We start from the raw sequence: 27,862 nt of genomic DNA, 5'->3' as shown, positions 1-27,862 counted from the left end.
AGCAGTAGCATAGTTTGGAGCTCTGTTACACTACAGCGCAGTAGAGTATATTTACATAGTGACTGCGCTATATAAATGGTCTAATAATTATTTATTATTATTATTATTTTGTCTGGTGGGCAATGCATCATATGTTCATGATTATTAAAAGTGCATACAAATTACTGGTCTTATGATCTCCGAAACTTCCAACTTTGCGCTCGGATCATTTATTTAGATATATTTATCCTATTTATGATTTTCCTGCTTGTCAAATAGTCCTTAAATCAATCCATTTCGGGTCAGTATATGAGTAATTTCAGCTCGTGCCTTTCGCTAACACAATTTGTTATTAGATACAGATCTTGTTTGTGATTGCAAAACTTCCATTTTAAACGTCCCGTTTCAAGTCTGAATATAGCAAGTTCACATTTCGCGCTTCGCTCCACTTTCATCAGTTCTCTCTTCATTCATTCCTATAAAAGAAAAAAATCATGACAATGTACCATTTTCACTTCAGTTTGCCTTTATACAATGAATAGTTCGTGTTTCGGAAGAAAAATAGGGAGATAGTCATCCTTTTTCATAATTATGACAAAGTGTGCTTAGAATTCCCCGTTCTAGGACAAAAATAAAGACAAGCAAACATCATCGCTCTTCGGGTTCGCATATTTTATTAAGTGCGATCCATATCCTCTACACCAGTGCTTCTCAACCTTTTTCTTACTCGAGGACCACTTTGACTCTTAGATATTTTTCGAGGCCCACCTACTATTTTTTTATAAAGGATATGACTACTTGTCTCGACTCAAAGATTTCTCGACCATTATAAAGAGCAACTTTATGATCTTCTGCAGCAGTGGTTGACATGGGCGGAAATCCCAGGGGGGACAGGGGGACGTGTCCCCCCTACTCAAAATAGTAGGGGGACACAATATCAAATGTCCCCCCTACTATTTTGGGTCTTTGGTGATGCTAAGAAATATATAACTCAAAATGGGAATCAAACGTGCGTTTTGAGACGAGATTAGCTTTTTTTTTTTTTTTCTTGTTAAATATTTTTTCGTCGAAATGACCTTAAATTTGAGGTAATAGGCTTTTTTTTTTTTTTTTTTTGCTTGTCAAATTTTCCAGAGGCCTTGTCCCCCCTACCCTTTGGGAGAGATTTCCGCCCCTGGTGGTTGAGCCAAAAAATTGAGGGGTTTGATATGGCGTATCGCGTACAATTGATAAAATGTTGCAAGCATGGCGAGCAAGCAAAAATTTCGACATTTTTATTACAAAAATCCAAGTTTGTGATAGATTTTGACACAATGTTAAAAAAATAATACTATTTCACCCTTATCCCTCTTCTTTTCCTTTTCTATTTTTTTTTCTTGATCATGAAATATTTGGGGCCAACTGCCCCCCCCCCCTTTTGTACGCAAATGTTCTGCTCAGTGAATTAAATCCAGCCTTTTTCCTACCGAAACAATCTTTTGGCTCTCCTGGATGTTTTGTGTGTAGGTGTCTCTGAAGCTCTGACGGTTTAAGCGCCTTATTTGAGAATAAATTCAGTACATTCGACACACATTGCTTTTGCATCACTGTGCAGTTATGATAAATCCAAATTTAATGTATTCAGAGTCACATTTTCTTATACCTTAGTTACAGTACATTTTGTTTCCTCCCTCACCCTTTCGCTTTAAAACAAGGTCCATTTTGATGAAAGTATATGTTTCATGAAATTTGAACATAAAGATCTTAAGCACATTAATTCGAAGCAATCAGTTTGAGAAATAAAGGCATTTGCAAAGGTCCGGTGAATGGGCGATAATTAACTACATACAAAATATGCATACATGAGGCCTGAGGTTCACATCAAAGTTAGATCAAAACCATCATGCAATATGTATGTATATCACAACATGCTACCTATAGCATGATATAGGCGTGCCTTTAGCTTTGTTTGACCCACGGAGACCGATGAAACATACAATTTTCGGACATTAGACACTTGTTAAATATACCATAATTTTCCCTCATTTTTTTTTCTTTGGAGCTTCTCGCGGCCCACCTGAGAGAGCTTCGCTGCTCACCAGTTGGCCGCGGCCCACCGGTTGAGAAGCGCTGCTCTACACAGCTTCCCTGCAGTGTTTGAATTATTCGTTGAATTAGTCACTTTTCAGATTGAAATATCAAATGATTTTCTACTTGCGCTTCACGCTCACATTATTCATTTAGGAGGCTTCTTTTTCATGAATACAAGATATAAGGGGTGTCCGGTTTTTAAGTGTAAATCTCATTTTTTCCAGCTCGTGCTTCTAGCTTGCATCAGTTGTTACATCCATCCTCTTCATGATAACAAAAAGTGCATGGCCAAAATGTCCTGTTTCCACTTTAGGAATATCAAAAAGCTTAGCTCGTTCTTCGTGCTTGCATTATTTAATTAGGGCTAATCATCTTCGTTCATAAGGATGAAGCAAAGGAGTAACTGTTATGACCCCCGGGGGGGGCACTTCCATTCACGAGTGGATACCATGCGCGACCATGGGGTCTCGAAAAGCACCCTAAACACGTAATTTCCATATTCTGAAAATGCACCCCTTAACAAGTATTGGCGTGTGAAACCCTACCCTTAACAAGTATTGGAAACAAAACGATACTCTTGGCAAATATTCCCTGAAATGAACCCCTAAACAAGTACAGGAATGTTTTATTGTCACGGGTCCTTCGGTCGTCGGCTTTACCTTTTTTGGTTTAGTACGACCCCACCTTCTACACCTCGCGCAAATCGGACTCTAAACACGTAGTGTTGGGGCAAAAAGGACATCCTTTATAAAACATTTAATTTTGTTTTATCATCCCCGCAAATTCGACCCTAAACACGTAATTTTCCTAGCGAAATAGATACCCTTTTTTCATTATTTTTGTGTTTTTGACACCCTTATCACGTTACGTACGTAACGTGCCCTATCGTGAAAAAGACATCCTTTTTACGTGTTTTTTTTGGTCGCGCATGGTATCCACTCGTCAATGTAAGTGCCCCCCCCCCGGGGTTATGACATCCCCTTCAAAGAAACCAACAAAAAGCATTTTTTAGCTACCGATTTGGGAAAATGTGAATGAAATATTTTTCGCCCTTCCTCCTACTATTCGCGAAAGTTAGAGCGGTCACTGACTCTTCATGATCATAAATAGTCATCAGAATGTTCAGTTTTCAGGTCTAAATACATGGGCAAGAAAGAACAGCCTAAATTTTGCTTGCTCACTTCGCTCGCTTGCAGCTATTTTGAAATTTTCCTCTATATACCATGTCTGGGCCTCAAACTGTTTGACTTATTACACCACTGACTGCCAAAACACAAGAACAGTAATAATTACCCGTATCTTTACGATTTTATCCTACTACACGATACTTCACGAAAATTCACTTACCAGAAAACTGGACATTCTAGGTATTTTATTTAACCAGGATCAGAATGATCGACTACACTAATAAACAAAATAAACAATAAATGGTGCGAACGCAAAAGGCACGAGTCCAAAAAATGTGTGATATTTAATTAGCCTGAAACCTTGACTATGCATTAAATTGTAACCATGAACAGAAGGATTACAACTAAACAATAATTGATGCGAGTGCGAAGCGCGAGCCAACATTTTTGTGATTTTTAACCTAAAATGCCTATTTTCACTTCAAATAGGGTATCTCATTTTGAAAAAGGGCATTTTGAAAAAAGGTAATTTTCCATTTAGAAAAATCCGGGCATTTTTTGGAGCACTTGCCCCCCTATAGCTGCGTCCCCCCTCCCAGTTCCGCCGCCCCTGTGTGGGACCGCCCTTGCCAACGATTAATTCAACACGCTTCTCCTTCAATCCAAAGCCCCATTTCACTGAGGTGTCATAATTTCCCATAGGCCTACTACTACTAGGCAATGCACCCCCATTGACCTGTTAGTATGTCATCATACATAATAGCAACTCAATTTTGTAAGGGTTTGGAAACTTTCAGATCGTGGGGCATGCGATGGGGCCGCACATAGCTACCCCGATCCGAGTTGCCCCCCACATGACGTGTTTAAACCTTAAATTGCGATTGCATTGAAAAGAGGATACATATATGTCAAAGATTTATCAGTTAAGTTAGAAGTAGAACCGTGGCCCCTACATCTGTACTCCCAACCCCCTGTGAGTTTTAAGAAATTATGGACATGGAATTAGAGCTACATATGGGATAGGGCGGCGCTATATATGCTGGGTCTATTTTGGCCAAAGCCACGCAAAGGAAAAATGGCGTCCGCCAGGGATGAAACTTTTGAACCTTCCTATGATTCTGGACTTATTTCAGATAGAAGTCATGCGTCGAATTCATCCATATTATCAGATATGATGAAGAATACTTCTAAGGTAAAAACCACGTGCTTTCATGGACCATTTTCAATTGATTTTCAATTTTTTGTGTCAGGTATTATTTTTGTGTGGTCCCACTCATTCACTTTGATGCGGTTTCAGGTTTAAGTCTTAAATCTTAAATTAACTTCTTAACAATAATACCAAAAGTCTAGTTTAAGGTTTAGGCTTATCGCGAATCTGCATATATCAACAGAGGAAACTACATCGCAAAGCATGATGGGATTAAAAAGGGAGCAGTGCAAGACTTTCATATGTCTCCACTAAAAATTAAGAAAAATATGGAGGTTTACCGTTTATCAAGAATCATTTACAACTACTAACGTTAGACAGGAATAGCTGTCGTTTCTGGTGATTTATTCAACAATTTCTGACATTTTACTATCAGTATTATCCCCATTCACCGATGGTAGTGTGTTACTGTTTAGTGTGAGCTTGCATGTCATGCATGTGTTATCACATGCTCCCTTTTGTCGATTTACTGTCCAGACTTCGATGTGCTTTTTTACATCGAATTCACACTCTAAGGATTTATCAACTACAAGATATCAATTTATAATCAATGAATAAATGTCAAAGAATTAAATAAAAAGGTATGAAAATGGTACTTGAACGATGTTTTCTTGCGACTTGGACACCAGAATCACTCCCAAAGTAGCAGCCAAAATTACAAACGAACGGAGAGTGCATCGACAATTTACGAATGTGATATCGATATTGCTTTTGATATTAATTATTATGCGATCTGCTCTACATTGTACATGCAAGCTAAACCGCTACGATCACAGGTAGCAGACGACATTCGATATATCGAGACATTAAAAAGTTAATAACGATAATGACGTCATTCAAGATGGCAACTTGCAAGAAAAACCATCAGCTCAGGTGAAAATGTCTTAGATGAAAGATTTCTTGATCATCCAGAGGATTTTAGCAATAACTGCGGTCCAAGGTATGCAATTACTTACATGTATATTTCCCTGATAATGGAAACCATGAAAAGTTCTGTAAATTTCGCTTAAAACACAGTTTTAAATCGCAACCTATAAAATGTTAGTTTACGTTGGCTGTACGTACGGGCCTCCTGGAGGGGCCACTTACATTGACGAGTGGATACCATGCGCGACCAAAAAAACACGTAAAAAGGATGTCTTTTTCACGATAGGGCACGTTACATACGTAACGTGATAAGGTTGTCAAAAACACAAAAATAATGAAAAAAGGGTATCTATTTCGCTAGGAAAATTACGTGTTTAGGGTCGAATTTGCGGGATGATAAAACAAAATTAAAATGTTTTATAAAGGATGTCCTTTTTGCCCCAAAACTCGTGTTTAGAGTCTGATTTGCGCGAGGTGTAGAAGGTGGTGTCGTACTAAACCAAATAAGGTAAAGCCGACGACCGAAGGACCCGTAACAATAAAACATTCCTGTACTTGTTCAGGGGTTCATTTCAGAAATATTTGCCAAGAGTATCGTTTTGTTCCCAATACTTGTTAAGGGTAGTGTTTTACACGCCAATACGTGTTAAGGGGTGCATTTTCAGAATATGGAAATTACGTGTTTAGGGTGCTTTTCGAGACCCAATGGTCGCGCATGGTATCCACTCGTGAATGGAAGTGGCACCCCCGGGACGGGCCTCCAAGCTCTTCAGTCTGTAGATGTATTGGTGAGTGGAGCCAACGTAGTTCAGCAAAACAACCAAAATACAAAGACTGAAGCTTTTGGTCTACTACACGACTACAGTAACACTAACAGTAACCTAGGCCTAGTCACATATTGTTATGTATTACTGGACACTCATGATTCCGGACGCCCATATTGCTGCGTACGAAAACAATTACGTACCGTAAGACTTTCCCAGGTCAATTTCACAGAGCAATACATAAAACATCAAAACAAGGCGAAAAAATAACTTTTACCTTATTTAAATTCTATCTCTAAAATGACCAAAAAAATATTAATAAGCTATCTTATAGATCTAACAACATAGATTTGCATTAACAATTTAGATCTTTATATTTTCTGACTGAAATACATGTATGGGCCTGATTTCAATCTCGTCTGCTGAGTCCTTGGATTGAATTGAGGTGTACATGTAGGTGATTGATCATCAACGGCTAGTTCTCAAGGTACCTAAATGGGTCTCTGTACTGTTTGTCTCTATTCAGTAGATGCTGAATTAGCAGTGTTCACAGCTATGGATAAAGCAGAACAGTAGAAGTAGGTTTTAGCCTTTGGCATGACGAGAAGTGATGAAAAGCGAGTCAGTGGTAAAGATGAGATTCAGGGGACATAAGGAACTTCTAAGTCTTTCCGTGGGCAGAGACTGCAGTACATGTATGTGTGCTTGGAGCTAGCTAGTTTGCTCCCTTTTTGATCCAATAATGCATTGCGGTTCTGATTAGCGATAAACCTGAAGTTAAGGGGCATTGGGATCTCATCATCTCAGTATGGTTGTAAAAAGCTGTGGCTTACCTTTAGAATCCAATGTTATGAACTGAAGTCTGATGCCTCGTTCTATACAGTTCATATCCATGCTCTCAGTATAGATAATGACATTGGATTGTAATTCAGACAAAGTTGTGATGGAGGTCCCCCAAGTCTGCGCACCTAAAAAAATTGAGTTCAGATTTAACACAAATTTCATTTCATGACACAAAATCTTTCATATAATAGTGTTCCTTATATTATTATGAGTAAGTGTACCAAATGTCTGATAAAAATAGCTATTTTGATCTATTATTCTCAGCTCGTTCTAATCAATCCTACTAAAAATATATGATACTGAAATCCAAGCAAACATCTTTAGGTAAACATAGAGGCTTCAGACTACACCAATGAAAAGGACCCCCAAACCCAATGTTTGATGGCCTAATCTTCAGAAGAATGAACAGAAAAATCTGTTAGGATGTCATATGCACTATTAATGAGGTTTACTAGAAAATTATGCTAATTTATGCAAAATTTATTCATAAATCACAAAAAAAAATGCCTTGGACTTCTTCGTCTTTATTTGATGAAGGATTTTGATTTTTTTCTTCCATCTGGTAGAGCTGCATGAGGTTTACCAAACTTTTCCACAGAATTTTGAATTTTGATAAGAAATTTTTTATGCTAATTTATGTGTATTTTTCAAAATGCTCATAAAATGCTTCTTCTTTATTTGTTGACTGATTTGGATTTTTTTCTTCCATCTGGTAGAGCTGCATGAAGTCCACCAAACTTCTACACAGGAATTTGAAATTTTTAAGTGGAAAGTTATTTATGCTAATTTATGCAAAATTCATCACTATATTACAGAAATTGCTTCTCCTTCCTTATTTGTTGACCGATTTTGATTTTTTTTTCCCTTCCATCTGGTAGAGCTGCATGAGGTTCACCAAAAATGTACACAGATTTTTAAAATTTTGACTAGAAAATTACTTACGCCAATTTTTGTGAAATTTATTCATAAATGCTTCTTCTTTAATTTGTTGGTCAATATTGATTTTTTTTTATCTATCTGGCTACATGAGGGTCACCAAACTTCTACACAAAATTTTGAATTTTTGACTAGAAAATCCATAAATCACAAAAATTCTTGTTCGCCTTCATTTGTTGCTCAATTTCAATTTTGTTTGCTTTATATGATATCTCTAGGTGGGGATACAAAATTTTTACTCAGAATTTTGAAACTCATTGAATATTCAAATTTATGCATATTTTTCAAAAATGAAAAAAAATGCATGTTTTTTTTTGTTTGTTGACCGATTTTGATTTTTCTTGTTCCTCTGAGAGCTACATGAGGTTTTCATTGATCAAGGTTCTACACAGAATTTAGAAATTTTGACAAATAAATTATGTACATGTATGCTTATTTATACAAAATTTATTTTATAAATCACAAATAATGCTTCTCTGTCATTTATTCATCAATTTTAATTCTGTTTCCTCAATTTATGTCACCAATATAATTCACTACACTGTCAACTGTCAACTGGGCTGAAATTGAAAATTATGTTAAATTTCTTTGTGAGATGCCGGATGAGCTCCACATCATTCCCGACCTTTCGTTTGAGGACGCGTACGCTTATTTAGAACGGTAGTTCATTTTGGGAGAGACTTTTGGGCCCGTCGTCATGGTCATAAAACTCCGTCCTGTAATGCAAATTGTGTGACATGAGATTTTTTTTCGTTTCGCATCTGGAACGGAAACATTCAATTTGCGTTTCGTGTGCAAAATTCTGGTTGCTACTATGGTAACAGCGATATATCTGATTTAGGACGACTTTCCAAATCCAAATTTGGTTCCTCCCAGACCTCGAGAGGCCGCCCGGGGGACCCACTTCCATTGAATGGTGGATACCAGGCGCGACCACACGTAAAAAGGGAAAGAGTGGGTATACGTATAGGCCTATGTAGCGTTATGAGGGTGTGAGAAACAATGATTAAAATACTGAAAAGGGATATATTTCCACTACTTGTAGGGTGTCACAACCCAAATACTTGTTGAGAGATGCATTTTCATAATCTGGAAAAGACCTTCCCTCGTTTAGGGTGCTTTTCGAAACCCCATGGTCGCGCCTGGTATCCACTCATCAATGGAAGTGTACCCCCCGGCAAACCCCCATTTCTGCCGAAAGTTAAAACATACTGCCCATTACATTGTGTGCTAGAGGCATGAGAAAAAAAATCCGAAAATTTAGACGGTTTATGGCCTGTTGCATGCTGTGTATATCAACGCCTGGGAAATGATTCGGCTTGAGAGCCTGATCTGACCCATGGAATCAATTGCCAGTGATCCACAAATAATGCACATTAAATGCAATATTGATTCGATGGACTGTAATGATTTATATCTAAGCCTTAATTCGGTAAGTTTTTCCTTACTCAATATGTACTCGATTTGTTTGAAAAACCACTTTCTTATCCATGTCATAATCTACGTTTCGCATGTCTCCAGCCAGCTGGAGTCATAGCCATGATACAGGTACAGTCCCGCCGCGAGCTTAGGCAGGCAAATGGCATGGCATGCTGGTATCGTATGAAAGAGCTTTGCACACGAAAAGCAAGACCTATAGGGCATGTAACACAAAGCTTGGCAATGATTGTAAAACAGTTTTCTATGTTTGATTGTATTGACTGTAATGTATAATCAATCTAGAAATTCGAGTCTATGATTCATCGTTAACTTTTGAGTTTTACCCGACTCTAATCTCGCGTTGTAGAGATTTGCGAAAGGTGCCTATTGATGTGCTAGTTCTCTTAATTTAAATCAACAATGAACATTTTTCAGGGGTGTACTTGACCTTTAAAATCAATATATCATTTTTGTTTCATAGTGATTTAAATTTCAATGCAGGGTTTAAAAAAAAAGTTATTGTGTCACATGAAGATGATGTTTGCAATATGATTCTCATAAAAGACAATCTTCTTTTTGTGTCATCCATGGGATATTAGATACTGGTACATGATTGTGAATGATTCTTGTTTAGAGAAAGTTTCTTGTTATGTCTGTATGAAATTTTTTCCTGGTAAATCTCTGTTATTATATCCCACATGCTTGGAATACATTTTTTTTCTCATTGGTTTCAGTGTAAGAATGATCTTCCGTTGTGCAAAAAAAAATGTACATGTACTCTGTACAGGTAGCCCATGCTTAATATTCAAATAAAAATATAGTGGAGTTATTGTATGGCCAGAAAAAAGAGAAAACTTGAAAGCATGTTACATATGAAATGATTTGCAACCATCCAGCAATATAGTGAATATCACAGTATTTATGTTTTGTTTGAACCCAGTTTTGAGAAATATTGGGAACGAATACATGTTCACAAATTTTCATGTCCTCTTTTCATAAAGAGAAATTAAAGATTTGAACTGGTATTTAATTGAAAGTATTGATTTAGTAAGCTTTTACTGAACATTTTTATTTGGCAAAGCAAAATCCTTAATTCAGATCACATCTACATATTTCATTTTTATCAAGCCAAAGTTAAGCAAAATACTTTATTGTCATGGAATACATGTTTATTTGTTTAATCCTTGTTTATTTCAACAAGGATTTCTATAGCGGCTGAAAAGCCGAATTGCATTAACCCTTTAATGATAATAATAATACATCTATGATTTATATAGCGTCTTTTCCATTTTGATTAAATGCTCAAGGCGCTTAGAAGAGATCAAGACATAAAAGTAAAGAGAACTAAGAGAAGTACAAGAAAGGGTAAATCACAAAATACAGTAGAATCATATCAAATACAAAAGGCTCAATTTACACAAATTGAGAAAATGAGAAAAAAAATGAGAAATATCAAAACACATAGAAAGGTTGTTATCATTTTCTGGGTTCATGTATTAAATTATGACATTCATTCCCCTCATGATACACCAAAATTGAAAATATATGCAGCCAAATAACATAAAAGCAATGAATTCTGTCTAACCAGTAATTAGCACGGAAGAGATGGGAATAAAGAAAAGAAAAACAAAAGAGGAAGAGAGTGAGAGAGAGAGAGAGGGGAGAAAGAGAAAGTGTGTGAGAGAGTGTAAATTTCTACTATCATAGATCCTGGTAGATTTGAACGATTCAGTGTAAGGTGTACATTATTTCAGTTATCTGGCCGCAAGAGATGAAGCATACAATCCATATATTATCACAGTATAAATTAACTGATAAATTAATACTGATAGTACATGCATTTAGAGATAAAATTGAGTTTCAATGTTGTAAAAACTTCTAACAGATAAATTCAAATTTCATTGACTAATACCTGATGCATGCATAAATTTGTGCGCAGTATGACTGTTAATTCAATGCAATAGAGTATCAAAGTTCGACGTCATCAAATTTCACTCTTTGCATTTCAACGTTTTTTATACCATATTTTGGTAGAGCATGATGAAAAACACCCACAACCCAAATATGGTGGGAATTGGTCTGCAGGGCCCCAAGACATAACCTCATGAATACATGCATACATGTACATGCAATGATATATCATAATGAGCTACATGAAAGTCATATTTCTGTGATCAAATCGATCTTATGAAGTGAGGCCATTTCTGATTGTGTTACATGTAAGTGGCAGGACTTGCTCTAATCTTTTTTTTTTTGGGGGGGGGGGGATGATGTGATAGCAAATAATCATGATAATAGTGGTGGTGGTGATCATGATGATCACTATGATGATAGTAATGATGATGATGACAAAAAAATGATGATAGTGATGATGATGAGAATGATGATGCATATATGATAATGAATGATAATATGAAAATAGTAATGAGATTGTGATAATAATAATTATAAATGTATAATAATAAAAGACATCAGTAATTATGTACAATGATGATAACAACATACATGTAGTACTGGGTAATTGATATCTCATATCATTTGTCCACCATCTATGAAGTTTGTCTTTGTTTCTTCCTCAAGATTGTATTCCTTCAATTTCTGTGTCCTTCAATTACCCACCTTTTCATTCTTTTGAGCAAAGTATGGTCATATCAATAATCTTTGCTCTATTTCTGTAGATCATCTTGAATGAGTAAGGAAGGTTAATGAATAAATTGAATGCTATGGTTGCCTTTTATCAAGCATATTCTCTGAGAAATTGAGAGATAGAGAGAGGGAGAGAAAGAACTGGTCAAGAGGTGGCAAGTGCGGATGAGGAAAAGAAACTGTGATTTTAAGGGCAAGGAGAATGAGAATGGGAGAGGTAATGCTGATGAATTGGGTAAGCTAAAAGCATGTAGTGATATACAGTATGTGTCTATGTGTGTACATGCATGTGTGTGTGTTTATTAGAGTACTCCCTTGATGAGAGAGAGAGAGAGAGGGAGGTGAGTAGATGAGGAACAGTTGGGGGGAAAAGGAGATGAAACCAGCAAATTATGGGTGTGAGTCACACTTGATATTATGCATACAGTGCTCTCTCTACATCAGCCACCATCCACCCTCATTCTCCAATCTTAATAAATCACACATAAGCCAGAATTAATTTGGAAGAACACTTCGACAAGCTTCCTGAACTCTATTTAGCTGTATTATCTCATTTTGGAGCTTATTGTTGTCACTTTGCTGGACATATGGTGGACATTCAGAAAGGTTATAGTAGGATCGGACGCTTGTCTGGTGGGCGTACTCCGAAGATGCTTCGAGAAATCAAGGCACCAAAATTGGTGATGGTGAGTGTGTTGAGCTATTGCTAGAGCAGATCACATTGAGATACACTAGGAGTACTTGCATACTGTACGAATACCTGTTTGACTTGTATACTCTTGATACAGTGTATTATTGATTGTCAATGTTCTTAGTTCAACAGATGATAATGTTTTATTGAAGAAGGATTGCATGTACATGTATACCAACAACATGAAACAACAGGTGGCTCAATTTTCTGCAGATAATTGTTTTTTATATATCACTTTGATATATATTTTCATTACAGTCATTGTATATTGTATAATATGACCCTTTTTAGAGAGAGATATTTAAGTTACATGCTCTTCTTTCAATTGAAGTCAAGAGTGCTTTTCCTGAATGAAAGCCAGCTTGAAAATGTATCATCTTAAAATTTCATTTATCAGATATACATGTGTTGCTTCTGAATCATACATGTACATAAATACAGATTTGATAATACATGTATGCTTCAAATTTCTACTAGTTTGGTTTTAATGTACTTGATTTTATCCATATTTTTTTTTTAATCAGCTTAGTCACAATCTTGCAGTCCACACAAATCCTTTAATGGCTCGTAAGCCACTCATTAGTATGAAGGGGTAATGTTTTTTTCTTTCTCTCCCACAGTCCACACAGAATTACGTTTCAATCATTCCCCACTGACTCTCTAACTCCCTCTCTATGTAATAAGGGCAGCTGGGCACAGATTCTAATTGGATGTGGAGTAAGATCACATTAATATGACATTATTTCACCTCAATCTGAATAAATTATAATACATTTTTGTAATACAAATCTATTCTTTTTTTTCTTTGTTCTTTCCCTCTTATTTTCCCCCTCCTGTTTCCCCTTCATTCAATACTTGAAAAATAATGGGTTGAGGATGTCACCTTTGCTGGTATCCTACCACTCTCATCTTGTATCTCTTTCTCTCTCTCTCTCTCTTGTTCTTCAACCCTCTTTCTTCTTCCCACTCAAACTCACACGTCTCTCCTACTCTTTTCAGTGCTACTAATTTCCTCATTCTCTTCTGCAACTCTTCCCAGTGCACTTTCCTACGTTTAACTATCAGTTTCTAATAACCACAATTATCATGCTCCCAGTGCTCTTTCTACAGTAAAAAAATGATTGTGTGTGAATATGATTCATATATGATCCTGTCACGTTAAGATGAAAAAAAATTGTGATACCATTATTATTTTTTGTTGTTTATCTCTCTGTAGATCCCCCTTCAAGTCTGTTGATTAAATCACTCTTTCTTCTTGTTTTTCTTTCAATTTCCTTTTTTATCAATCACGTTTTTCTCTCTTTCTCTCACTTCAATTTCCTTACTCCATCATCTTTGAAATAAGAAAATCAATCAGATACAAGTATGTACATGTATAAAAGTACATTTCGTTTGTGATAGGATTTAGATAAAATAATACTTTTACATCTACTTAAGATTTTGTGGATTTTGATAAGATACATGTTGTCTGATACAGATTACATGAATTAGTTGTTTGATACAGATTCTTTAAATCTTTCAATTTTGCTGACATACTGGTGCTGCTATTCTGCTGCTAATTGTTTAGATGATAGATGATTATGGTGATAATGATGACTATGATGATGACAATAATGTTGATGATGGCGATAATAATTGTAATGAAGATGATGATGGGACAGTATGGCAATGGAATATGTTCATTGTGATTTTTTTTGGTTGCATGTATGAAGCGGGTTTAATAGAATTGTTGGGACTGGATATAGAGAATAATTTTCATTTGAGTACATTTTTTTAAAACATGGTAATTAGCTAGTGATCTGTATTTGAAATGAAGCTATTTTGCATTTTTTTCATGAATTGAATAAATACAAAAGGACTTGGAACAGCACATTTTGTGATTTGGCAAAGCTAAATTTCTATTTAACTACATGTATGCATGCATCTTAGATCATTTAACAGGTCTGAATATATATACATTTTTGTATTTTTAAGGGCAAGCATTTTTTCCATTGGTCATATTAGTTAACTTTTCTCAATTTCTCAAAGCCAAATTTCTCTTTTTATAGCAATGTATTGAAGGTGAGGCTTAATGGCAAGTTAGCCCTAGTGTGGGGTTAAGCAGGTACTCGTTAAGATCCATCTCTCACTCATGTCACACTAGACAATCATCTGGAGCGAACACAACATGAAATTTCTTATCAAAACACGAGGGGCCATTTAGATCATCTGCAGTAATTGCGAGGTACATCGTCTCCCTTTGGACTCGCGAATTGCGTTGTCATGACAAAATGTCATAGGAGAAAGCGCATGCTGCACAACGATCGAGGATATGTGCTCAGATAAAGAACTTCCATTTTCTATGCCGTTGAGACTGTTTGGATCTACAGTCCAACAGTGGATCACGAATCACGATTGTGCTAGTCTGTCTTGGGTGTATTTTCCTCGTGATTACTTCGGATTTGTGCTTTGTCCTTTGTGCCGAGACCGTTTATATCAAACGACTTGTCTAGAATGACATGCGGCACTCTAGATTTTTGGCAGATCTAAACTGGATATTAGTCAACATTCTGTTCTTACAATGTTAACGCAAAATGAATTAACACCACCAATAGTAAGAGACTTTGCAAAATAACAGGATTACTGGGGCAATTCTGAAAAGACAGGCTTAGATCTCAATGAGAACAGAGACCCGGCCAAACCAAGAACTGTGTTCCATGCATGCCCTAGTCATAACAGATCTATCGTTGATGTCCAGTCAAAGATAAGCATTCGTTAAAAAGCTTCCACTATGCATGTTGTCAAGGCTTAAAAAATATGTGTAAGAACAAATGTTTCTTTAATCAGGGTAAGACAGAAATTTGGCCTGTGTTAACATATAAAATAATATGGGGTTAAGAAACTGCCATAAGAAAGGGTAAGTTACGTAATAATTCATTTTCTTTTTAATATTAATTTTAGGATGGGAATGTAGGTGGTCGGGATCATCTAGTACATAATACTTTGTTCTCTATTTAATTTAGGATGGGAGTCTACTGGAGGTTGTTGAGATCAGTGTGACTGAACAAGAGAAAAGAACAGGAAATGCTGCTATGGGTATAAAAGATGTTTTCACTGTCTATCTGGTTGAAACATGGTAAGTAATCACTTAGTCCTGCTTTTGATTTTTTTCAGTGCCATTCATCCTTGTCTCATTAAAGCTAATTATAAGATTTGTGAAATCCACCCAAAGTTCATGTCACTATTTCCCATCCTTACACATACTAGACTTGCCCCAAAACAGTTTTAATAGGAAGATGATCAAGTACCTGATCAAAATACTTAAAATATGAAGCTTCCTCCCAATCATGAAACTTTCAGGATATAATCTTTGCCTGTAGCTTTCAGATATCCATTCACTATATTGTAAGGTAATTATCAGTTGCCCTTTCTAAAGAAAAAAAATCATTAAGAGATGGCTCTTATTCTTCAGCAAGGTTTCAGATAGGATTTGTTGGCATGACTTGTGCCATCACATGGGGTTATAATGCCAGGTCAGGCAATCGTTAAACCCGACCATTCAAGAAAAGGGCCCCCTAATTCTCAAAAGGTCGGGTCTAGCTTACGGTTACCCAACGGTCCCAACCATTAAAAAATTTTGCTATAATTTTCACAAAACATCAGGTTAATATAGACCCAACCTTTCGGGAATGGAGGGGGGGGGGGGCTTTTCTCGATTGATTGGGTTGTGCAATTGCCCAACCAGATGCAATAACCTGATGTGATGGCACAATTCACTGGCATTATCTTTGTTCTTGATGTTGATGGTGAGCAATGCTAAGTCTTCTTTTGAATTCTGATCTCTTTCAAAGTTCTTTCTGTAACTACAAAATTGGTCTTATTATTGTAATCAGTTTTTCTTTACTCAGCCCTGGGTTAGGTAATATGGAAATTATTATTAAAGCCTGTGTATAGCTTTGGTAAAGGGTCAATAATGTGATTGATAATCGAATATCATCTAATATGACAGTCTTACTGAAGCGTAGAGACCGTTAGATATTTTTCCAACTGCACTTCTCTGAGAAAATTTCAAATATTCAAATCTTGGATATATAGCGCCCTCTCTCGGCGATGCTTGTTTTAAATTTAAAAAATGGCATTCAAGCACTTATCTTATAAATTTAGTGATTAGATATCCAAACGTTACAGACAAAGAACATATCTTGAAAGTTTCAGCCCATTCCATGATTTGGAATAGGATTTAATTAAAAGACAAAAACACACAGATATTTTAATTTGATCGGGTGACCCGATCAAGTTAAATTTCCATGTAAAATCGCAAAATTTATCCTGTAAAACACATTTTCATTTCATATCCTCCACATCATAACTGTTATATGGCATATCCATTCATATTAGCTAGCAATGAATTGGAATAGTGATAGGTGCATTTTGGTGGATTTACCAAAACTATACACAAGCTTTAAAAAGTATAAATTGTGGAAAATACTTGACCAATTTCAATTAGCTTTTATATACATGTAGGTAAGGCAGTAGTATGCCTTTTACAATTCTCCTTGATTTAATGTATGACATAAAAATTAATATTTGTATTAATCAACCTGAAAACTCAAATGACATCTGAATTTTCAAATAATTTGGGGCACATCATGGGCTGGTGGTTATGGGTCCTAATTTCACATAAATGGCAATGGATTTAAATCCCATTCATAATAATCTTGCTCTTCACAGGTGAGGTGAATGGGTACCCAACAGGATTAATTCCTTGAATTTACTAAGCACCGGTAGTGCACTCTTGAGCTAAGGCCTGGTTAATGATGACATGTCCACCCCAACCAAAAGTTGATTTGAGAAAAAGGAGAAAAATCCAACAAGCAAATCACTGAAAATTTTATCAAAATCTGATGTAAAATAAGAAAGTTATGACATATTCAAATTTTGCTTCATAAAAAACCAGTTATATATTGGCAGACTGGTGACGTCACCCACTCACTATTTCTTTTGTATTTTATTATGATTTTCTCCTACTTGTCAAGTGAAACAAAGTTTTATTTCTCCCTGAACATGTGGAACTACCATTATTCTAATAGTTTATGGTTAAGTTAGGTTGGTCCTTATTGTTGAATCTGTAAAAATTAAAATATTGTATTATTCAAACAATAAAGAACAAAAGAAATAGTGAGTGATGGACATCATCGACTTTCTCATTTGCATATCGCTGAGTTATGCATTTAATTGTTTTGTGAAAAATAAGCGAAACTTTAAAATGTCATAACTTTCTTATTTTACATCCGATTTCGATGGAATTTGCAGCGTTATGTTTGTTTGATTTTTCTCTTTATCGATTCTGATCAACAATTTTCTTGGGTGGACTTGACCTTTAATGATAACATTGCACCTCACAGTCGATAATTTCTAGAAAGACAGAGCTATATAAGTAAAGAAATCTGTTAAAATTTTCAAATGGAAAAATACTCATTGAAAATAGAAATACACTCTACATGTGTTTTTCTAAGTTGTTTTTAAATATCAGTATTTTCCCCTCAAATTTATATATTTTTCAATTTTTGTTTTCATTTTAAATTTACATACCACTACCAGTTTACTTTGTTCTAGTTGTCACATATATATTTTAAACTTTAAAGTTAACATTTTTATTGTTCATTTTGTTTTGAGGGACCGTTGTCATTTCGAGAGGTAATGAAAATATTTATGATTCAATCTTGATCTTTTAATGCTTATTCTTTATGAGAAACAATGAAATAAATCTATACTCCCTTTAATTTCTGTATCATTATTTGCTAATTATGAAAAAAACTTACATTTTAGGTCTATCTTATATTTCTTATAACCATTTTCATACTCTACTATGAAATACATTAAAACCATTCATCAAAATGGCTTTCCCTTTTTTCAAAAACTTCAAACTAAGAAATAAAATACATATTTTTTTTCACACTCCATGGTTGCTTAATTCATATGATTCATTCAATAATTGCATGCAATTATTTATACATTTTAATGAAATCAAATATTTTACTACTTTCTTAAAAAGATTGAAATATAAAACAAAGTATCAATTTGTAGCAATAATATAGGAAATAAACACAGTCTAGTTTGTACAATCAACTGAGCAAACAATATTCAGTTATCCAAGTGAGTTTTACTATTGAGGAGGTTAATACCCCTTTCAAACTAGCCCCTTCATTTTTCTGCGGCGAAGTTTGATGGCGAACTTCTCCGGCACGCATTTCTAACTTCCTCGTCGAAGAAAAAAATGTACCCTTTTGCACCAACATCTCTTATCTGGCGAAAATCCAGGAGTGATTTGCTTGGGCGGAAGTAAGTGCAGACCTGGTGTCAATGAAGGCGTGCTTTTTAAAAAAATTCTGATGTCGCTCACAATCGTACTATTTCCTTTAATTAATTGCAGATACCTAATCAGTAACATTAGTGAAGTTTTACAGATGACACCTGGTAATCACTTCTCAGTTGATCATCTCAGCACGTGCATGCAGAAAAAACAAGAAAATTGTAATATTACTTCTTACTGATTACAAAATGATGTATAAAAAATCAAATATTGGTTGAGCATCTTTTGCAGTTACAAAGAATATTGATAAAGGGCAATAAATTATATTAATTGTGAAAATGCATTAATTGTGAAAATACTATGTTAATTATCTCTAATTCTCCTAATGCTCTTCATAAATTTATTATTTTGACAAGAAATTGAAAAAAAATCATTTATCAAAATTCATTAGATTACAATACAAATGAGAAAAATGAAATTTATATACAATTACATTCTATTTACGAAGTCACATTTTATTACATGGTATATTACATATTAATTTACATCACATTACATTATACTTAATAAACATTGAGAAAAGGTTCGGAAAGTTTGTGAGTGTTCATGTATTTTTAGTGCTAGATTGTTCTAGAATTGTGATGCAAGGGTGATGGACATGTAGATCTAGTTCATGTGAAAGTGAGTTTTGTTTTTCTTTCCATCAAGATAAGTGAATATTTTGAAGAAAAAACAAATCATGATCTTCAAAGTGAATCATGTTCATGTCCTTTACCTGTGTTTTGATAAAAAAAGTTATCTGCCTCATTTTCTCCTCTTAACTGTAGATCGGATCATGACTAATGCTTTGTCATACATTCTGACTTGGCCACGTAACTCGCATAATTTCAGCATACCCTAATAAACAGAATTACATGCGTGTTGATTACCCATTACTAACATACTTCTGCCAACATTAAATACATCTTGAGTTGCCTTCATTTATCTTTCTAAAACATTATATACAGAATTCCAGAGGTCAAATTATTGAAAGTTATGTTTGTACTCTGACTATGTATGGAGTCATAACGAATGGAGAAAAGCTATTAAGACAAGCTCGTGATGATTTCAATTTGATCGATGACCTCTTTCTATCATACTAGATTATCTTTTGATAATCCACATTGCATTATTTATACACATTTGAAAACACCCCTTTCATTGTAATTTATTGGTACTTCTGATCAAAACAATGAAAGTGCAAATGTACACTATTTATTTGAAAAACATACATGTATTCCTTCATCTTATAAGATTATTTCAATGATTAATATGTTACGAAAATGTAATACATACATGTACTAAAGAAACATGACAAGTATTTATATAAGCTCAACTTGCTGGATAGATAATGATGGTTGTCAGAATTTATTAGGTAATCATTGTTCTTAGTCAACATGATTTGATAGAAATATACCACCCTTCACCCAGGTGAGGTTAATGGCAAGAACTTGAAGAAGTGCTATAGAGGGGCATTGGTTTTTATGCTCTAATATAGGGTTTAAAGAGTGCGGAAACTGAGAGTTACAATACATGTATGTGTATACATGTATGTGGAAACCTAAGTACCCAGTCATTAAAGTATAATTTAGTATGAATTATAATTTTTATGTAGATTTCATTATCATTAATTTTAATTCACTGTTAAGATTTGATTATCATTATGTAGTTGTTGTCTTCACCATCATCATAATCATGAGAATATTTCATTCCTAATTGGAAATCGCAATGTTTATTTTTTTACAGCCGAGTAAAGGATAACTCTAACAACATTGCTCAGCTTAGTATGGATTCATCTTCACTATGGAGAAGATACAGTGAGTTTGAACTGTTGAGAAACTATCTGGTTGTCACTTTCCCACATGTTGTAGTTCCTCCCCTACCAGAGAAAAGGGTAAGTAAGGGAACCCTCTATGGCTGTGTTTATTCACTTTTCTACCCTAGAATCATGCATTTTAAAGATTCTACATCCAAATTTAATACTGTATGTCTGTGTGCAATCATTTTTTTAGGAACATTTCAAGCCACAAATATGAAATGCCACCATTTTGCAGTGTCTTTTTGAGATAATTATGTAGCTTCTTGTACATTTATTAAAAGTGGATTGACTGCAATGGATGTCAATCATGATTCTATTATAGACATTCTTTTGGTTTGGACATGTATTTAATAAATATCAAGTTTCTTCCTTGGTCAGTCTCATTGATCTGTGGGGTGTGGTGGGTGGGCTTTAAAGAGAGAAAGGAATACAAGTGTGATGGAACTCTCTCTTGAAATATATATTTATGGTTCTTTCTTGTGATACTAGCCTAAGAATTATGATTTGTATGCACCCTATAATTCTGAAAGTAGAACCATGTTTCCCTCTGTAGTTTCAGTCTTGTTTGATAATGTACTATACAGATTTTACAAGTTCAAAATGGCCCCATACTGTAATGATTGAAATGTGACTTGTTTCTTGCCAAGAAATGATGGATCCATTGTCACCCAGTATTTCTTTCAAGGTTTTAGTTCTTGTTTCGATGTTGGGAGAAGGTTGATGAGGATTAGACCTAAAGGTTGTACATGTAACTGAGAATAAGTACAAAGCCGTTCTTGAAGTAATTCTTCTTGAAATGTCATGGAATTTTGATGAGCATTAAGCTAGAGGAAATATATGCACACAATAATGTAGTTTGCATTTTATAGAATTAAAGTTAATACAGTGCATAAGTATATGATCTGTACTCAAAATCTGTTGAATAATTTAAATATATGAGAGACAAATTGGTTATTCTGAATGTATTGTGTTGTTTAAATTCAAGCAGTTTGGTATAAATACAAATTGTTTACATTGACTATTTATGTTTCTAGAACATGTAGATAGACTGCTTTGAAACAGATCTTCAAATTTTAATGTCACATGCTGATACATATATGCTGTAGACATTTAAACACACTTCCAAAACTCCTTTGCATGTAAGTTGATATTGAATATTGATATTGAATTGAATTTCAATTACCCGATAATTAAAAAATGATTGTGAGATTTGAAATCTCAGTTTTAGGCAGGCCTTTGTTTGATTCTACCATACAAAAAACCATTGCTTTCAGACAAAATCGTAAATGCCAAACTTTCCTTCAACATTGACAAATTACTTTATGGCTCGAGATAATTTCATTAGTAGGCTGCAACATGATTTCAAGCAGGTTTGTTTGATACAATTTTTACCCTCAAATTTCCATTCCAAGGCATAGCACTTTTATCTTATTGAGATAAAGGACAGAGAAAGCTGCTCCAAAGCATAGTATTTTCTTCTTATCGAGAAAAAAGAAGAAAGTAATCCGTTCCAAGGCTTCACATATTTTTCGTTATGCCGTTCCAGCCACATTGATCCACTACAATGAGCTACATTTTTGGTGAAAAGTGGCCTGCCTAGCACTGTCTGACCATCGCCAATGCGTGAGTGCACCCAGGCCCCGTGTCGCCGGGCTCCCGGCACTCAGTATATAATGCATAGTGGGTATGTGTCGTGGAGAGGACCCCCATTTTCACACCCAAATTTCCGTTCCAAGGCATAGCATTTTTGTCTTATTGAGAAAAAAAAACAAAGAAAGCCGCTCCAAGGCATAGCATTTTGTTCTTATCTAGGAAAAAGAAGAATGAAATCCGCTCCAAAGCTTCGCATATTTTTCGTTACGCCATTCCGGTCGCATTGATCTGCTGCAATTTTGGTGAAAAGCGAGCGCTGTCCGACCATCGTCTCTGGGCGAGCGCACCCGGCGTAGGCCACGCTAGCTGCATCATGCACGCATACCCGTTCCATAGGGGTACATACGCGCGTACTCACACGCTGGCGATCCGTTCCAAGGACCCCCGTTTTCACAAAATTGTAGTTCCGAAGCCCGTTCCGAGGACCCTCCTTTTTCCAATTAGCCCGCTCCAAGGCCCCCGTTTTTTGTCTCGCACGCGGCACACCCCTACCACTTTTTTGGTCGAGTGCCCCCCCCCCCCTCCGGGCCGGGCTAGCTGCATGCATGTACATGTAGCCTCTTCCATAGGCTTACACGCCAGCGACCTGGTCCAAGGTCCTGTTGTCACAAATATTTGTAGTTCTGAAGCCCGTTCCGAGGATCAGGACCCTCCTTTTTACTATAAGCCTGCTCCAAAGTTGCTGTTTTTTGTCTCGCCTGTGGCACATACCTACCACTATTTGGGTCGAGTATCCCCCCCTGTATATTCCAAGTCTTAAACAAGTCGGTTTGTAAAATAATATAAGGTTGTTAAATGTTTTTCTTCCCTCTTGCTGCTGTCCATTCTTTTTTTCTTCTCAAGGTTGATGGGAATGTTTTATTGTTTTCTTTTTCATTTGCGTTATCAAAGAAAAGAATAGAATAGACTAAAACAAGAATGGTTTGTCTCACCTGCATAGCAGAGCAAGATTATAACATAGGCGCCGCTTTTCCGACGGTGGCATCATCATGAAATCTTAACCAAGGTTAAGTTTTTGAAATGTCATCATAAATTAGAAAGTATATGAGCCTACTTCATGAAACTTGGACATAAGGTTTAATCAAGTAGTACTGAATATCCTGCTTAAATTTCAGGTCACATGACCAAGGTCGAAGGTCATTTTGGGTTAATAGATTTAGACCATTTTGGGGAATCATCATCGAAATCATAACTTGAGGTTTAGTTTTTTAAATTTCATCATAAAAGTTTACGGAGCTAGTTCATGAAACAGATATACATGTAAGAGTAATTGTGTGTTACTGAACATCCTGCCTGAGCCACATGACCAAGGTCAGAGAGAGGTCATTTAGGGTCAGCATACTTTGGTCATGTTGGGGGTAATTGCTGAATTGCCATCATAACTTTGAATGTTTATGGATCTAGTTCATGAAACTAAGACATAAGAGCAATGAAGTATCACAAAAACATCCTGTGAGTTCCAGGTCACATGACCAAAGTCAAAGGTCATATAGGGTCAATGAACTTTGGCAATGATGGGAGTATTTGTTGAATTAGTACCATAACCTTGAAAGTTTATGAATCTATTTCGTAAATATTGGATGTTAGAGTAATCAAGCATAATTATTGAACATCCTGTGTGTGTTTCAGGTCACAACTAAGTTCAAAGGTCATTTAAGGTCATTGAACTTTGGCCATGTTGGGGTATTGTTGAATTGCCATCATAAATTTGAAAGTTTATGGATCTACAATGTAGTTCATGAAACAAAGACAAAAGGGTATTAAATAAAGTATGATTTATTGTTTGGCACAAGTCTTTAGGTTAGATGATCAAGGTCAGAGGTCATTTAGGGCAAATGAACATAGTTTTCTATCATCATATGAATGTTTTCTTTGTGAATACATTGTAGTTATTCAATAGTCATTTTCAAAGTCAGCACTGCTGTATTGAATCGCATGATGCAGGTGAGATTGCCCGAGGTGTTCCACTTGTTGATGATAACTGGCAGCCAGTGACTGAAATATGTATGTGTGTTTACGTAGCACAAGAGCATACAAAAACATTATACAAAGAATAGATAAATTTGAATTTAAAAAATATGATAGGCACTACATACATTTGATAGCATTGCCAAGTATTCAACAACCGTGTTCGTATTATTTTGTATTTTCTTTTGGAATCGCTACATTTATATGGAATCCACATTGAAGAAAATCAGTTTATTGTAATGTATTGAGGCAATCATGGAATTTGAGTTGCACATTTAATTCTCTCCTCAGATGATGGCAATGTGGCAGCAGTTATCCACAGTAGATAACTTTGATGCAGACTTTGTAGAGCGCCGTCGTATCGCTTTAGAGGGCTTCTTGCAGAGAGTTGCTGCTCATCCATTGCTGTGTCAGGATGAGCTGTTTCATGGTTTCTTACAGGATGCAGAAGGTTGGAAAGAAAGGGTTCACTCCACTGGCTTCCAAATTAAGGTCAGAAAGAGTTTTGCATGTCTTTTTCTTCAAGAAACAGTTCTGATGTAATCTATAAATTATTGTGAAAGAGTCTCTTGTAATTGCTGATACATTAGTAAACTAATTATTGAATCCTTGCCATATGAACTTTGATATTCATGCATTCACTCACTCATGATATGATGGATGACCCTCATTTAGTATTTCACTATGGTGTTTTCTTGATGTTTTTCAAAACATTTCATACCAGAATTTGCATAAAACAGTGTAACATCTTTCACCTGAAGACACAAGATTTCAAGATATGACTCGGGCAGACTCACCTGTATGTAAATTGTACATGTATACATGTATTTGAAATTATGATTTGATATTGGTTAGTATCTACCTGTTTTGAAGCTGTTTTATAGCATCATAATCTGTTTCAAATTTCATCCAACTTTAATATTCCTATCCTATGTTGACATTTTCCTAATTGGCAAGTTAATGTTGTTAAATATGCTATTTACAGTGTATTAAACATTATTTTCTTAAAACTTTTATTTCTTGTGAGATTGTAATAGCATTTTATTTTACTTTATTCATCAACAGCAAGATTCTCGCCTCAAAAGCCTGAGTGCCTCATTTAGACTCAAGAAACCAAACAGGTATACTGTCTATACACTACAATAGGACAACACTCTAGTCACACATCAAATCAAACCCTCAATGTATATTCATCACAATGCATGTGAAAAATGTGGGATATTATAAGGATCAATGACCTAACTTCAGGAGCATTGTTAATGATAATAATGATAGTATCCAAAACAAAACATTTATCAGTCACTTAATACAATATTTTCCATTTCCATGGCGTATATCTTAACATCAGGGATCAAAATGAAATATGCCTGCTATCGTATACAAAACCTACAACTGTCAAATTCTGAATACTTTTTCAATTGACTTCTAAAGGCTGTAGTAGAGATAATTGAGGACTGGTCCCGTATGTTCTGTCAAGGACAATACTTTTCATGATTACAATTTATTTGATAATATTGACCTTGATGAGTCAAGCATTACTGATTTATTGAAGAAAAAGAGATAGTTAAATCCTAGGAGAGTTTATTTATTGGTTAAGGTTCATAGGAAGGAAGGAAGATACAATGGATTGATAAGTTAAATGTAATTTAACAGGAAAAGGAAATTCCTGAGAACCATTTCTTGTATGTGTTTAGTCCTATTTTACTATCACAAGAAGTTCAGTATGAAGGCTGTTTCCTCCATGCCTATTCTATTAACGCTTGATTTGTTATAAAGCTTAGTCACTCAATTGACCAAATTCTGTGATAATTGGACATTTAATACTTTGGTGAGATTATGAGAGAGGGAAGTGGGGTAGACAAAGAAATTATAAGAAATATAGATCTTATATGATCCTCCATAGCCAAATACTGAATTATTCAAATGATCTTATCCGGGCCCAGTAATATGAAACATGTAATCAATTGTACAGTTAAGCATTATTGTATGATGAACCTTGTATTAATAAACAATCGATTGTAAATTTTGTGTCTCATTATGTTACACCCCCAGGTCTAAATCCTAATAGCTAGCCTTGTTAAGTTATCCTTCAGAAGCTACCCTTGGAGATGTCAACAATATATTCTGATGTGATATCAGATGTGAACGGAAGAAAATAAATTTCTTTTGTAGATATTTTGTTATAATGATCTTCAAGTATTTGGTTCCGCAAAATTGTAAAATAGCCTTAAAAACGTAATGTCCTTATTCTTTTCAACATGCCCTCATTTGAGTTATATAACAAAAAGAATGCAAGAGCAATAATAGAACAAAAAGAGAACTTCAATTAACAGCTGTTACTTCATTGTTAGCCTAATTTGTTTACCTTGAAAGCCAATCACAGCCCGCCATTTAGCGTCCATAGTCTCTTTTGGTTCTTATACATATTGTTTCATTCTATCATTCTGTACGATTGATAATCTTCATGGATTATCTCCATATACAATGTGTGTATGCAAGATGATACGATATCTATTTTTTTCAATTTCTTTGTCTTGAAAATATATGTTTATATTGTTATTTAAAGACAATTTGAAGAACTGAAGAGCTATGCCACTGACCTACAGAATAATGTCACATCAATACTGAAAATCAGATCTGTAAGTATATTAATTACCATGTGATATAGAAACCTGCCCTTGTTGAAAATTAGTCATTATCCTATCCAGCATCTAGATTGGACATAAATAAATCATTCTTTTGAATTTAGTTGAACAGCCATCACCATCCCTGAGAGATATCTATGTTTGGGCTTATTATAAATGAGAGTGATATAGATTCCCCCTCCACAACTCACATATAAACTTACAGATATTGTAAACTAGGTAAATTCTTTCTAATTTCAAGAGTATGGTGTAGAATTCATCTCTCTTCCTCAGGAATGATGTTGACAATTCGAAAATGAAGAAATGTTTCTGATATATTTTAAAGGGATGGTCCAGACTGGAGATACTTTTTTTATCTCAATAAATAGAGTAAAATTCACAAAGCAAAATGCTGAAAAATTTCATCAAAATTGGATAACAAATAACAAAGTTATTAAATTTTTAAGATTTGCATTATTCCTGTGTAACAGTTCTAGGCATGTCTTCATGAATATTCATTAGGTGGGCTCATGATGTCGTCCCCACTTGTTCTTTTGTATTCTATTATATTAAATTAGGTTTATTCAAAATTTTTCCACCAAGAACTAAAACAATTAGATTAAAGTGCATTAGTTATTTATTGCCGAAACTTATTTCATCATGGAGACAAATCATTTACACATGCATGAAAAAATGAACAATTATGATTTCATCTGAAAACATAAGAAAAAGGAAAGTGGGGATATGACATCGTCAGCCCACCTAATGAATGTTCATGATGATGTGATGGTAACTGTTTTTACAAAATATTGCTAAACTTTCAAATTAAATAACTTCGTTATTTGTTATCCAATTTTGATTAAATTTTCAGCATTTTGCTCTGTGAATTTTATTCTCTTTATTTAGATATAAATATTT

General features: G+C 35.0%; 1 protein-coding gene across 3 annotated transcripts in view; it reads left to right on the top strand.

The window, feature by feature from the left end:
- Window positions 1–4,204: 4,204 nt before the first annotated feature.
- LOC121410050 (sorting nexin-4-like) overlaps window positions 4,205–27,862 on the top strand; it is a 35,064-nt gene continuing 11,406 nt past the window's right edge. The window contains exons 1-6 of one of the 3 annotated variants that reach the window (XM_041601887.1): window positions 4,205–4,368; window positions 15,552–15,664; window positions 20,627–20,774; window positions 24,612–24,812; window positions 25,386–25,441; window positions 26,887–26,959. In XM_041601887.1, coding sequence (XP_041457821.1) covers window positions 4,213–4,368; window positions 15,552–15,664; window positions 20,627–20,774; window positions 24,612–24,812; window positions 25,386–25,441; window positions 26,887–26,959 — 747 coding nt within the window. In that variant the 5' untranslated portion in view covers window positions 4,205–4,212. Of the gene's footprint in view, window positions 4,369–12,271; window positions 12,545–15,551; window positions 15,665–18,193; window positions 18,226–20,626; window positions 20,775–24,611; window positions 24,813–25,385; window positions 25,442–26,886; window positions 26,960–27,862 lie in introns of those variants that run through there. The other 2 variants (XM_041601888.1, XM_041601889.1) reach the window with 2 other exon arrangements.

This window comes from Lytechinus variegatus, chromosome 3 (assembly GCF_018143015.1).
Source record: "Lytechinus variegatus isolate NC3 chromosome 3, Lvar_3.0, whole genome shotgun sequence".
Taxonomy (NCBI): domain Eukaryota; kingdom Metazoa; phylum Echinodermata; class Echinoidea; order Temnopleuroida; family Toxopneustidae; genus Lytechinus; species Lytechinus variegatus.
This window is presented reverse-complemented; position numbering and strand designations above follow the sequence as displayed.